Source organism: Podarcis filfolensis (genome assembly GCF_964270895.1).
Source record: "Podarcis filfolensis genome assembly, chromosome: 3".
Classification (NCBI taxonomy): Eukaryota; Metazoa; Chordata; class Lepidosauria; order Squamata; family Lacertidae; genus Podarcis; species Podarcis filfolensis.
Genome location: NC_139606.1, coordinates 60872104 through 60887744, shown reverse-complemented (window position 1 = coordinate 60887744; position 15641 = coordinate 60872104). Strand labels below are relative to the sequence as shown.

Here is a 15641-nt window from a genome sequence, read left to right as displayed (position 1 = left end):
AAAAAGAAGTGTGGCACTTACTGTAACAGGCACTGTGTAAATAACTGACAAAAAATCACTAAAAACCAACCAACCAACTGCCAAAGTTTTGCTTAAACAAGCAGAGGGTCTTGAAAACGAATGTTGCTCCCATTAGCTGTACTTTAGCCAAGGAAGATTGGAGCATTATGTTTATTCTTTGTGTGACTATAGAAATGAAAACACATCCTTAGCAACCTCTCTTGGATAAGGAAGGGTTAATGAGGCTCAGTAAAACATTGACAACCAGGAGGGGCTCCCTCAAGTGAGATGATAAAAACAAGGCTGCACCTGGATGCCGGCAATTTGCAGACAGACACATTCTGGTCAGCCCTTTTGCTCAGCCGCTTTGTTCTGCCAGCTGCCTTGGTGCTTTGGATGCAGGTGGAAGGGTGGACTTTGCTATCTATAAAAATGTTTAATAGTGAAGACCAACTTCCGCTTCACCTCTCAAGGGATCAAGGTTAGGCATGTGTTGCTATGCCAGACAGCACAGCAAAGCAGCACAGGGCAGGTGGGCAGGAGCCACTGTGCCTAGCTCTAAGATGGAGGCCTCTCTGTGGCAGAAAGTACACAGTGTGAATTTTGCATCTTTGGGGGTGAAAGGAAGGCAAGGAGAGGGGAGGCAGCCAGCTTCTCTAGATGGGGCAACAGTGCACAGAGGGGCCAGGCATCCAATTCAAATAAATTAATTTCCACCCAGGAGGAGTGTGGTGCACCCGTTCTACCAGGGAGCTATTGTTTTTGCTCATGTATGCTAATGTGAAGAGATGGATCGCTCCACAGGACCAGGGATGCCCAACATAGTGTGGCTGGCAGAGCAGCTCTCACAAAGAACCTGAGAATTTATGCCTTGCTCTTTGCTTGTTAATGTGGAAATAAAAGGGCCCACCTGCTACTTGAAGTCATGATCACTGGCAGAGTGCAAGCGGGGGAAGGCTCTGGGTAAAGCTTTATAAAAGGGCAATAGAGCTGCAGTCAGTTTCTGTGGTCCTCGTCTTTTGAATTAGGGGAATCACACCATGTTCCATTGTGATGGAGAAGGGCTAAGGTCCAAAGAGCTGCTCTTGATATTTTTTTTTTAAAGTACAGTATTGTATGTTAAGTACATTTGCTTTTAGTCACCTTATAAGGAATGGCATGTGGTCAGGAATACAAGCATGAGGAAATGATCTCTCCTCCCTAGTGTGGTGTTGGATTAAGACCTGGGACACCACTTCAGTCACAAAGCTCACTGAGTGACCCTAGGCCAGTCATTGCCTCTCAGCCTAACCTACCTCACAAGGTTGTTGTGAGGTTTAAATGAGGAGGGAGAGACCCATGCACACCACCTTGAATTCCTTGGAGAAAAAGGTGGGATTTAAATGCAATTAAGCAAGCCATAAATGCACCCTTTTTATGAATGTCTTTTAGGGTCAAACTAGGCATAGCCTTAATTGTACAGCAATTTTAAAATATTCCTCCTTGTCCGGTAATGATTTCTTGATTTTCTATATACATTTTTCAAAAAAAATCCTGTAACCTCTTCCCCCCCCCCCAGTAAGTATGTCATATGAGGCACTGATGCTTCCCTCCCCAATTTCAAGTACACCTACTATTGTATTGCAGGGATTGTATTTTATTTCTCAAGATTTATATACTTCTTGGTTGTAATAAAATATCATATCAGTTTACAAAAAAAAATAAAGCAATAAAATTATCAGTAAAAAAGAAAGTTATAAACAATAAATAATTCAAAAATAATTAAAATCAACTAAAATCAGCCGGTCTGGAGATATTGCACTGTGTCTTTCAACTTGGATTTGCAGGTGTGTCCCACAAAGGCATCACATACATTGAATGGACAGTGTATGCAGTGAATGTACAGTATGCACAAACACTGAAAACACAGCCTGGCTAAGTCCTTCCCTGCACTGCAGGGGAATTACCATATTGAACTGGAAAAACACATTTCAAGAATCATTCCTGCTCCCTCCAAAAGCCTTTTTCAATTAGCCATACATTTTTGAATAATCAAAACAAACATTTTTTGAGCGGCTGCCAGCAGATGGCATCTCCCTGTCCATTCTCCAAAGAGAAGCAAAAACTTTTCCGTGTAGGGCAGCCAACTCAGCACTTTGCAAAAAATGACAGGAAAGACAGTTTGGGTTGGAACCATCATTAGGAAGCAGGATAAACACAAAGTTTCTTAAATAAATACTCTTGCATGATTTACCCACTACTGGAAGAAAACAGAATATTAAAGCACTGGGATTCCTTCTCAGGTTCCACAGAATTTTGCACGTATGCCTCATATGAGACTTTAGCTGTTTGATCTACTATTTTGGTTTCTTTTGGTGCATGTAATGGATTTTATAATTTTCATTGCATTGTTAGATTTCATATCTGAAACTGGAAGCTGCCACTAGAGCCGTATATTTTGGCTAGTTGGTTACAGGAAAAATAAATGATGCAACTGAGGGTCAATACAATTAATACAACTCTACCTGAGTAAAATCTCCAGCCCTACATTAAGATAATGGGCTGAAGAGTGCACACATCTATGTTGGAGCAGGCCAGACACTGGTGGTCTTCCTCAGAGACCCTTCTCCATGTGTCCCACACAAGGTGAGATGTGTGGAGGGTGGTTGCATGAGTACAGGCCTTTTCACTGGTGGCCCCCATCTGTGGAATGCTCTTTCCAGGGAAATATGGCTAGCACTTTGTTTTCCAGTCTACGTGCTACATCATAATACTTCTATGAGTACAGCTAGCGAAACTTCAAAATTACATCTGAATCTCAATGAGGCTTTAGTTTGTTGTGAGTTTATTCTTCAATAAAGTGCTACGCATGCTTTCAAAGCTGGTTTAAGAAATCAGTTGGTGTATTAGCACTAAAGAGTAGTATACACTTTTGGCAAGAAATTGCATTCTACTGGGCAAACGTCTGTTGATGAAACAGATTGTAATACAACAGCTTGCACACACCTACATGAACAATTTTGGGTAACTTTCAAACTTGCGCATTTCAATAACTTGAATTGGTTTAACAAAAAATTGCTATTTTACCTGGTTGCTTACATGTATTTCTTCAAGAGAAGAAATATAATTATAGGCTGTATTTCTTTATGCAAAATAGAAGTCATATTATTGCAACAAGGAATGCAACTAAGAGTCTCTGGTGCAGAGAGCTAAGCCTTAAACACTTTCTGCGACTAAGCAAAGATCTGAAAAATATTTTTGTGTGTGATATATATATGATTGCTTCTGCCAGATTGTATTCTTTAGGGATTAGTTGGTTTCTTTCTTCATAGCCACAATGAGTCTATGTGTAAATTTTACCCCAGTTTTGATGGCTTTCCATTTTCCTATAAGTAAATATTTATTCCTTTCAACTGCTACCTGCCAAATAACTTATAAGTTATCTCTTTCGAAGTGGAAAGAGGGGAAAGACAATTAAGATGCACGTGACCTAACCTTCTTCCTTTAAGTATTTTTTAAAGTAGCAATTATGTCAGCAGGATATGTTATGTACAGAATATTTGTTTGGAATGTTCCTCTCAGTACCACTTCAGAGCCAAAAGTAAATGCACCTCAAGCAATATTAATATAGTTGATACTTAATTCATTGAAGCATTTTAACAAGCAATTTTATGATTAGTGTATGTGTTCCCACTCACGCAAGCTGTAGTCTTAAAAGTGATGGCAATTAGATAAGAGTAATCAAAGCAGGAAATAGGTGTTCCTGGAGAGCAAAGCTCCCTTGAGCTGTCATACTTTCTCCCGCCCTCTGATTTTCACATTTGGATTCTGAATGGCTGTGAAGATGCTTGCTCTGTGACAGCACAACTCAATTTCGTGTCGGATCAGCATGGACAGCTGTGGCTTTCGACAATGGAAGCCATTGTTGGGTCCTGAAAGTTAATGTGATTATGCAAATGTTGCTCTAACTACCCGGGCTCTCTTATACTCTTCACAAATGAGCACATTGTCACATTTCATTATGTGCATCCAGTCCTGCTGGTTTGGTGGTATCATTATATCTCTCAGAAATGGACCACATCAAGACTGCTCGCTGCTGGTATTAGGCAGAGAAAACCAACTCTGACCCACAAACAAGGATTTGTGTGTGTGTTGCGGGGGGCGGGGGTTGTAGCTTGACTGAATCTCTATATTAGTTCTGACTGACTTTGGAGGGCCAAGAATAGTAGATAGGACTACAAGACACAATCTGGTCCAGGAATAGACTTTGAACCATTTCTGGCTCCCAAGAATGTACGTATATATGTGAACAGGTTTTCCTTCATTTGCACACCTCATCATTTGTACAATTCTGTTAACAGGAGCCAGATTCCTGAATAGCTCTGATTCAACAGATTGATTGCTGATGTGCAAGTTCTGTGGTTGTCCATCTCTGACAGTTTGCTGCCATGTGTTTGCAGCCCTAGGAATCACTCCCCACAATTATAACATAAAATGTGAAACCCCGCCTTATAATGTGTTGTTTCTTTCTAAGAGCTGAACCTTCCATTAAAAACATGGATTCAGTGCCACTTCTAGTGGTAAAGACTTGAAAATGGTTTCACGCTGAGTTGGGGGAGAGAAGCAGGGCTTTTGTTCTAGTTCTTGTTGGTGTTGTTCCATTTGTTTATATATCAATGCACCCAGTGCTTTACAAAGTATAGGAGGGCAAGCCCCTGTCCAGAAGACCTTACAATATAAAATTCTAAAATGTGACACAGAGATAGAAAACAAGAAGGGGAAAGAGATGGAAATGGAGATGGGACAAAGGGGGGGGGAGAGAATACACACTTGTTTCAGGTATACATCCTAAGGCTTAGGGCATAATCCAAAAGCTGTTGGAAACCAGGCTGAGGAGAGGTGGCTTAGGTATTGCTCCACTGGCAATATGTTTGTTTATTACCCACACTTCACGCTAAGGTCCCAGGGCAGGTTAAAGCGTTAAAACACAATATAAACTACTTCCATGTTTCAAAAGCCAGGATAAAGACTGAGGTGCGTCTTAAGCATTCTTTGAAAGCTGTACAATGAAGGTGCCAGACACACCTCTATGGGCAGGGAGTTCTGCATTAGGGGCTGCCACAGATAATGCCCTCCTTCAGGCCAGTACCCCCTGAGCCTCTGAGGGACAAGAACTACCAACAGGCACCCCCTGCTGATCTCTGCACCTGAGAGGTTCTGTAGGGAAGGAGGGAGTCCTTCAGATATTTGGGGCATGAGTCATTTGGGGCACCAGCATCAACACCTTGAACTGGGCCTGGATGATGGCAGTCATGCCAACACATACACACAAAACCCCCAAAAGAGCCTTCAATTATGCCAGTTGGGACTGATGTAGTTAATTTCCTCTCATTCATGAAAGTGGAAAGGAAAACATGGTTTCAAAAAAATGCAGGGTGGGGGAAAGCTACCTCACACACACTGACTTCAAAGAAGCTGGAAGCATTTTGAAAGCGGTGGTAGCTCCCCCACTATAGGATTGCTGTGCCTGCTACAACGGGACACGGAACTTCATGTGTTATGCCTAGTGATGCTCCTGAAAGTCCAATTTGGAGGGCTGAAAAGGCCAAGGTGTGTGCCAAGCCATGTTCTCTTCCTAACAAACTTAAATATTCTTGTAATTCCAATGGAAATTGATTACAAGTTAATTTGATGTTTCTGTGCATTTTGCACAACTAAGCATCAATTACTACCATCTTTGTACAAGTTAAAATGTTGTAACTGGGGATAGAAGAGAAATTTGATGCATCTTACATTCAAAGGTGAGCTTACTTACCTAATTCACTGTCCAAAACAATACATGAACAAAAACACAGCCACTGTTCAAAATTCACACTTCTCCGAATTTTGCAATGCAGTTCTCCAGCCACCTAATGTATACAAAAAGGCATATACCACAAACATATATTATATTAGTGGAAATGTTTCACAAAAATGTGTACATTGGGAGAAAGTCACACTAAAATGCTAGTGAATTTTCATGAGGACATTAAAAATATTTTCTCAAACTGATGTGGATGTAGAGAATGGACCTGAAGATTGGGAAAAAATGAGAAACCAGAACCGACCGATTTGCCCCTCTGTACCTGCTACTCAGGTTTGCCATTTCAGATGTGGTTCTCAAACAGAACAGGTCCCTTTCCTGGAGGAAATTGATCCCTTTCCTCTTTATGAACTGCAAATCTCAAAAGTGGCACTTTAGTAGTAAGAATCCCAGCATACTGTTGTAAGTATGTATATTTTTAAAAAGTTGAAGTGCCTGAGTCAAAAATGTAGGGCACAGGTGTTTTGGGGTCATTCATTTCTCAGCACTGTTTATGAGAAGATCCCAGACACATTCAGAGAATGCTGTTTTGGTGCAGTGCCAGCCATCAAAAGCTGACAGGAAAAAACAGGTGTATCTGGTGATGACATGCACAGCGTACAATAAGAATCAGACTGTAGAAACATTTACGTTCATTAAAGGAGCTGCCATTACATTTTTCTTCAAAAGCCATGATGAAGAATACACTGCACAATTAGGCAATTTTCACAAATGGGACATTTTCAGCACCCAGCTTCAAGACAACTGGTAAGTTGAGGGAAGGCAAGAGGTCAAAAGACACTGTGGCTGTTTGTGTATGCTGAAACACCAAAACCCTGGATGACAGTGGGGCCTACAATACAAAATTGCAGCCTTGTTAATAAAATAAAAGTCCACACAAGTTTATAGCCGGCAGCAAAGAAAAATCCTAGACTGCTGGAAGCTAGCAGAAGAGAGAAGGTGTGTGTGAGAGAGAAACCTTTGCCTTCCTTCAGCGGATTCCTGCATTTCAGTGTTGGGAGAGATGCAGCACTCCACTTTTCCTCACCTAAATACTATTCCGTATTTCTGTATTAGCTCATAGGCTAATACAAAGCTTCAATACAGAGATAGAAGCTAGGAGAGCTGGATAAATCCTGGCTCTGTAGAGCAGGGTGAGTTGCAACAAACACATATCAAGTGTTTTTGTACCCAGAGATATCAAGAACAGCCTGTAACTAGAAAGCAATAATAAAGGCAACATCTTTGTTCCTTGAAACTTGTAAATATTGATGTCAAATTGAACACATGCACCACAATCTAGAGTTTGATGCGTGTGTATCTAAGTGCGCACCTCTTACTGCTCTATAACGTCCCCGTTGGTTTGTGTCTGCAGATGTTCCTAGACTGAAATGAATGGGGACGCATGCAGAGTGGTCTCTTGAAAGAACAGCACTCTGGCTGGGGAGCTCTGTGCATGCATCAGAGTGTTTTCCTCCCAAACAGATTGCTAATATACACACACATATATATTGCAGGCTCATTTGGGGTGTTTTTGTGAATGTCAGATGCATGGGCACATTATAAATGTGAATATGCAGCTACTTGATTTCCATGCCACATACTTGTTATATATGTATGTATGTATGTATGCATGCATGCATGCATGCAATAACAGTATGTATATGGCAATTAACAAATTCTGTACATGATTGGGCTAGCATTGTAACGGCTTAATTTTGTGAGTTCTCCAGGGCAACTGAAACAATCAGGATTAAAAATTACTGATGTAATGTTGAGAGCATTGCTTCACTGGGAGCTCTGTAAAAGCATGCCTGATGAAGATTAATCACCATACACATATATGGAAAGTAGTGACATCACACTTCGCACACACCATCATTCTCCGTAGGCATAGATCCAGAAAAGCTAACATGAAACCACCTGGGTGATTTATCATGAATTAAGACACCAAGTACCTCCTTTACTATTTATGTTAACTTAACTTTATTACTTTGTGTAGTTTTGCGGTTGTGAATTTGACAGGAACTGTTGTACAATGGACCTGTATATGATCTGCAGAAGTCCTGCAATGTAACCTGCACACCTATTGGGTTGCTGTTGTAGTTTAAAGTTGTCTTCAACCTTTGCAGACCCAGGACCACCTTTAACCCAAATGTGCATTGGGACACCCACTTCTCTTTTTTACCATGTCTTTAGGGCTGTTGTGACCCACCTTAAGTCATGTTGCAACTCAGTAGTGAGTCCTGGCTCACCTGTTGAAGACCATTAATCTAGTAGATTGTTGACTGCCAGGGCCACTGTTGGACCAGCCCAGTCATATAATCAGGGACATTCCTATGTATTTAAAAGAGGGCACATGATTATGAAACAAATCTGCATAACAAATGCATCGGCTCTGCAAGTGTGTAGGTCTGTAGATTATTTATATATATGATGGGACATGAGATATGGGGCCCAGTCCAAAAGACCAGGGGCATGGGCCCCTCTCTAACAATGCCCTTACGTAGAATTATTGTCAGGGAGAATCTGGAGGAGCGAGTGACAGAAGAGGTGGAGCAGGGGCTCGGGGATGTTGTGGAGCTCTTCAACCACCCAGAGGCTCTGGAAGGGAGGTTGCTTTCACATCAGCACAGACAAGGAGGGAAATGAAACGGATCAAAGACGTCTCGCGCGATTCCAATGCCTACTTTATTGGCGCGGGAATTGAAGGAAGCCACTCCCTGAATCTGACTCAATGTGTTCGGATGCATAATTATGAACTGTAGCTGTTTCTTGTACATATGTAATAAATACTGTAAAAACCAAGCTGACTGTGCCAGAGTTACTGCGAAGGGGAGACACCACCTTTACAATTATAGAGTTGAAAAGGACCTCAACGGTCCTGAGCCCATCCCTCTCCCAATGCAGGAAGCCCATTACTACACAGAGCCCATTCAAGTTTGCCATCCAGGAGCTAAATTTTATCCAGAGTAGACTTATAAAAATTAATTGACCTAGCTTGGTCATGTTCATTAATTTCTGTGGATCTACTCTGAGTAAAACAGCTGAATGCAACCTTCCCGCCAGCCTCTGCTTCAGTGAAAAAGTGTCCATTTCCTTCTGTTCTATCAACTGATGGCTCAAACTTCATCAAGTTCTTCCTAATATTTTGTCTACATTCTTTTACTTTTATTTATGGAACTGTTTCCCTAATTATAGCTTCTATATATTTGATATGTACAATATATTGCTTGTACTAATTAAATAATACAGGTTTGTTTCTTCGACAATTTGTTTGGCATCGAACCATATTATGACTGGAGTAATTTCTGGAATAGCTTACTCATAGACTTGACTGGTACTTATGTTATGAATTTTTAGGTGCCAGTGAAGACATCTTTCACTTCCCCAAACCTTTCAACTTATGACAGGTATGCATTCTTGCTGTTCTGAAAAGACTTGCACCAAATATCTTTTCCATTTGCAAATTCTTATGATAGCTTTATATTGATTTTATGTTGCTGGCTTTGGGGTAGGTGAGATGTGTGCTGATTTGTATTGTATATTCATTTCTCATTTAAAAGTGAACCACCCTAACAAAACAAAAACATGGTCATCTTTGAAAATGTGCAGTTCTCTGGATTTTGCAATGCAACTCTCAAGCTGAGATGTCTAAAAAAAATGCATATTCTGAGGTAAAGTGTGCATTAAAATATATATGTTAGTGGAAGCATAATAAAAAAATGAATTGCATTGGGGAAATTGCTCTTAAAAATGTGTCTTAGGAGAAATTTGTACTCAAATGCTGATAAATTTCCATGAAGACTCCTCTACCCCTTCTGAAAAACAACAATGAACTGGTGTGAAAATGTGGAAAATTTAGGATTAGAAAAATGAGAAACTTCCATCCCTACCTGCAAGTCAATCAGCGAGCGATGCATGGCCTCCATGTTCTTTTCAAACAAAAGGTCTCCGTGAGGGCTACTTTCTCTCTTTGGGAGTTGGTAGGAGCCGCCTCAAAGCACCCTGTCAGGCCCAAAGCATATTGGAAGACAAAAACAGCAGCCAGGACTTTTGTTAGTGGCAGCAGGCCTTCTGTTGGGAAGGGCAGAACCTGTTAGCTATGTATTTTTATTGATTTAGAAGTTTGGATTTGGATTTGATATCCCGCTTTATCACTCCCCTTCAGGAGTCTCAAAGCGGCTAACATTCTCCTTTCCTTTCCTCCCCCACAACAAACACTCTGTGAGGTGAGTGGGGCTGAGAGACTTCAAAGAAGTGTGACTAGCACAAGGTCACCCAGCAGCTGCATGTGGAGGAGCAGAGACGCAAACCCGGTTCCCCAGATTACAAGGGTGGGCAGCTGTGCCCATGTTTCTGTGGCATTTTGGAACAGGGACTTTTGAGAAGCTGTTAAAATCACCCTGTTGCAGTGCCTCAAAGTGGGAAAGGTGAAGCATTACCCTCCTGGCATGCCCCTCAGGCCAAAGGAGGAAGTTGGGCAAAGCTGTGAAAGTGAGGACAGGTTGATGCTGGGTGTGAAATAGAAAAGAAAACCAACAAACTGAAATAGTGAGGAAGCATGGTAAACGTCTAGTCAAGAAAATGAGGGAGACTTTGTATCTGTGACAGCCCATGGCACCCTCCTACCCACGACTGGCTTACAAACAAAAAACTGACTGACCAAACAAACAAACCTCTTTTAGCATAGCTTATTTTATAACCCCGATTGTTGCCATGTTGGGGCATGATGAGGTGATTTTGGAGGCGAGGGATAGAGAGGCACCCATGGAAGGGTTGGAAAGGTCCACTGAGGGTGAGAAAGGTCCACTTCTCACCTTTAAATTGTGTCCCCCCCCCTCACCATTTTTGGGTGGAGGTAGAGCCTTGGGGGTTTGCTGAGCATGCCTGTTCACCTCCAATGCCTTCCCTCCCAGGTTTGTTGTGAGGATACATTATATATTATTAAAGTGTTTTGTGCCATGAAAGGGCTTTTTTAAAAAAATAGTGAGGACAGCAGCAGTGTCATATGATATGTGATAACTTTCTTTCAAAGTACGGGATATATCCTTAGCTGTCCAGAAGATTATGGCATGCCAATATGCTGGTCATGAGGCACCTCAAACTTGACTTCAATTAAAAGTTGAGCCATATGAGAAAAGAAGCAATTTCGATGTTCAAATTGCAGCTTGTATCGCCATTTGGCTTTCATTTTATTTATTTTTTTGTATTCTTTGGCCTGGGGGCAAACAGAACCTACTCAATAGTGGGGGAGGTATACAGGCCCAACTACAAAATACGCCATGAAGCGCACTTGAGTCGATTTTTCCTTGTTACACTCTTGTGTTGAGATGCTGATTGGACTTTTGTCTTGTTTAAAATGTTGTGCAAAATACACACATGGGCCTTCTGCACCTGAGTGTATCCATTTTTGAACTAGGATAAGTACATTCCATTCAACATGCATTTTTAATTGTTCAGGAAAATGAATCGCTAGCATGCAGGCAGAAGTTCCTCCCAACAGAACCTGAAACTTGGAAAGATGCAAGGACTCAGGCACCAAGCCATATTTTGTTGTTCTGCACTATATGAGCCCCTTCCTGTTCTACACACAGACATACCCACACTGAATGGAAATACCGTATATACTTGTGTATAAGCCAACATTTCCAGCATTTTTTATGCTGAAAAAGCCCCCCTTGGCTTATACTTGAGTGAGGGTCTCACCCAAGTGCATTTCCAGCAGCAGAGGCTGTTGTTGGCAGAGGAGGAACAACGAGCAGCCTGAAAGTAGCCCTTTCAGGCCGCTCCTTCCTCCTCTTCCGCCTTTGCTGCTGTTGGCGGAACGAGCAGCCCGAAAGCAGCCCTTTTGGGCTGCTTGTTCTTCCTCCGTCACTGGCGCCACCAGACTCTGCCTCTTGGCAGCACCCTAGGTAGGCAGGGAGGGTGGAAGGGGCGAGGGGGGAGAGAAGCCCCCTCTGCCGTGTGCGCATGCATGCACCTGCACACCCGCACACACACACACTAGCCCACTAGGTGGTTTGTGGTGTGGTGAACCGGCTTATACTCGAGTTAGCAAGTTTTCCTAGTTTTTTGTGGTAAAATTAGGTGGCTCGGCTTATATTATACTCGAGTATATACGATAATGTTCTGAATGGTATAGAATAATTTATTTAAACAACAAGATCTAACTCAAATATCCATTGTAGAACTGGACTGTCCCAACTTGATGGGCAATTTCAAGCCTTGATACGGTTCTACGGGTTCCCAATGTTTTGAGTTCTGGGTAGAAGGGCATCTTGTTACTTTGCAAGACCTGATCAATGAACAGATGGATGTGGCAAGATTACTTTCCCCCCACTTCTCTCCCCCAAATATATTAAAACTCAAGTACATTTAAACAAACAGTAGGTTTTTACAAAACGGCACGCTTTATTTATCTACAAGGCAGTAAGTACAGTGTCTTATAAAAAGTTAAGTGCAGGAAAAGCTGCACCTAATTCTATTAAGGCAGCAAATTCAGAATCCATTATAAGAAAAAGAAGCAACCTTCTCTTAGTACTGGGAAAAAGTTTGATATGGCAGTCCAAAAGACATACATTTTTTTTAAAAAAAAATGTTTTTGTGTATGGAATCCATGTTAGGGACTATTTAGACTACACGTGAAACAAGAGTAGAAGCAGCAAGCAAGCCTATGATCTCCCAAATAGCTGGAGTTTGCATTCTATGTTGCTGCAAACCCATGAGCACACATATAGGCACATAAAATCTCCCAAGAACAGTGTTTTAAAGTATTGCTTGCAAAAAAAAAAAAGGGAGGGCCAGGTAGGGGGTTAAAAAGCAGTAATGTTTCTAAAGTCAGAAATGCTAGTGCATAGTTTAGCTACCCCCCACCCCAGGTTTCTCTTTCATTTATAAAGCTCTATGGCCTTGCCCATCTACATGGTGTAAATCTGCACCAGAAAAAATCACCCCCCCCCCGCAAAACAAAAACCAACCAAACCAAAAATAGAACAAAACCCATTTGACATTTACAAAATTAAATTACTGGATAAAAAATATAATTTGTTCTCATAAAACTATGTTTCATACCGTAATAATTTTTTTTAAAAGCAAGCTAATTAAACAACAACATACACACGTAAACAGTCTACAGTTCTAATGAGTGGAACAGTTCTTCAAACAGTATAGCTGTGTGACCATTGCCAGTCTGGATTGGCCCCCAGCCTACACCTTTAGATCAGCATTTGCAGTAATGCTTTTCTTGCAGTATTTCATACCGAGACATTTGTTCAGTGACTGGTGCTACTGCTGGAGTGCCAGCTCTTCAAAGAAAAAAGGAAACCTCAGCAAGCATCCGCACTGGCATGGGAACTCACGTGGCAACTCCTCACTGAATTAATACTGGTCCATTTGATCTCCCAAAAAGTTTTTTTTTTTAATATATATATAAAAAATCATTTAAAAATCACTTTTTTAAAAAGAAAGAAATCGGCATTCACATTATTAATAATTAATTGCATAAAATTCAATACCTAAAAGTTTAGGTAAGCATCATCAACAAAGAGGATTATTTTCTTCCTTTTCTTTTTTTAAGTTGGGTGAGATCCAACATGAACAATATATACACATATATGCTTTTGTGACTGAATGCACTTTGTGCTGCTCCCAAATGTTGTACCACAACAACAACAATAACAACAACGAAAAAGGTTTTTCTCCCATGTAGAGGAACGGTAAGTCCAAATCAAGTGGAAGTGTTCTGAAAAGAAAACATAATGCTTATTGGAAGACTCTTTTTCACATGACCAGAGTTCGAGTCGAGAATGCATTCATATGCTTGCGTGCAGGATCCGAGAAGCTCAGCTGATCCTCTGTCTTCCCACAAAATGCTGAATCCCATGTGTTGCTAAAATGCTAGAAGCAAAAATAAAAAGGAAGAATTTTTTTTAGAAGCTGTGGCACAATCCAGTCCTTCCTGTAAACCTGCTCCTTCACAGGGTCGGTATCACAGAATTGTCCTCCGTGCTCGAGTCATCTGCAATTGTGGCATTACAGAGGACTGAAGTCATGGGGACTGCATACACACCATACCTTTAAAGTACATTCAAAGTGCATACCCCCCCCCAGAACTGCAGTTTATCCCCTTACAGAGCTACAATTCTCAGGACCCTCAGGAAAGCACCATTGCCATGATTCTTTTTTGGAGGGGTGCTTTGAAATTTTTGGTGGCTACACAGTATACAAATGGGTTTGACAGACTTGCCACTGGAAGCAACATCTAGGAATGTTGTGTTGAAGCCAATCCTAGTGTTTCTGAGAACCCCCGAGATGTAAATAGGCTTAAGAAGGGAATGAAGGAATGATGCTAAAAATATTTCCAAGCAACCCAACAGCGATAGGCTTTCGGAAGCATGTTAAAAGGGGTTTAGCTGGCAGCAAGTACCATGTCAGGAGCAGCCCACCCCAGTGGGGCAGAGCCACAGCAATAGCCTCCTGGCAGTGGCATGGCTGCTTACCAGGAGGAGAAGAGGGCAACAGTGAGGCTGGGGCTGTTTGGGTACACTAGCAGGACTGCCAGATTCGCTGAACCCGCAACCTCACTGGCCTCTCACCCAGTAAGCAGCATGGCTATTGCTCTCAAGGGGTTGTTGCCTGGCTCTGCCCCACGAGGCAAGTTGCTCTTGCATGATGTAGAACCGGAGTCGACTTCGATTTGTTGCTTGCCTACAGCTTTCATAGCAATGCTGGCCATTGGGCTATGCTGCTTAGGGCTGGTGGGAGATGAATTCCTAGAACATCTGGAGGGCCACAAGTTCCCTAGTAGACAGTTGCTGAACTTGTGGGCCGAAAGCATGGTGACTGTGCCCAACTTGCATAGCCTAGTCCAAAGTGAGGGTTCACACAGATAGCTCTGGACTCAAGTTACTAACTAGCACAGTTTTTTTCAGGTAACTTCAAAAATATGTTAGCACATAGCCGGAGGTAAATGTCCCACTGTGAAAGGTACCGGGGGGTGGGGATGGGAACCAGTCTGCTGAGAGAAACAAGTTTTTTAGCCATAATTTAATATCGTTTGTTTTTGTGGTATTTACAAAGATTGGAACCCCTCCTCAGTGCTGTGTTGCCCGGAGATAAACATATCTGTAACCAGGGTGGCATCTCAGTCATTTGCTTGTTCTTGAGACAGGCAAAATGTCTTGGTGCCCCAAGCCAACAGGAGGGCAAAAATTTCAGCACTCTATGGAATGTGTAAATACAGATATATTTTTCTTCTTCTCCACCTTGCCCCCCCTTTATGTACTATATTACTACCAGAACTTGCAGTTTTGATGCAGCAATGTATAAACTACCACACAACACTCAATCTCTTTCAAAATTCTAAGCACACTTATGTCAGATCACAATTCTCAGGGTGGTAATTTACACGACAGCAGGGAGGGAACAAAGGACAAGATCTTTGTGGAAGAGGAATGGGGTGGGAAGAACTGTTCGAAATACCGTCTCTTTGAAGAGCTTCTGTGAGCCTAAGAACATCATAAGATCCTTGCTAGACTAGGTCATCCATTTATTAATCCACCTTTTGCATTTCCACGTGATACACACTTTGGTATTCAAGCAGTTCATAAAAGTCTGACACAGGGCACACTGTTTATTTTGCTTTCTCTGCAACATGGGCCTCTGTCTCTTCAAACCGCAGCCAAGGGCAGGTGTGACATACTTTTCACATTGCAGATATGCCACCACACTGCTGCTGTTTCCTCTGCTATGATTTCAGTGAACAATCTCCACCCCTTTGGGGAACTTGGCATACCTTGGCTAATTTCAGTCTTTGTTG

General features: G+C 41.8%; 1 protein-coding gene across 3 annotated transcripts in view; it reads right to left on the bottom strand.

Annotated features, from left to right (window-relative positions):
* Positions 1-12215: 12215 nt before the first annotated feature.
* MYB (MYB proto-oncogene, transcription factor) overlaps positions 12216-15641 on the bottom strand; it is a 36112-nt gene continuing 32686 nt past the window's right edge. For all 3 annotated transcript variants that reach the window (XM_083607669.1, XM_083607670.1, XM_083607671.1), the window contains one exon: positions 12216-13720. In XM_083607669.1, the coding sequence (XP_083463795.1) occupies positions 13604-13720 (117 nt within the window). In that variant the 3' untranslated portion in view covers positions 12216-13603. The remainder of the gene's footprint in view (positions 13721-15641) is intronic.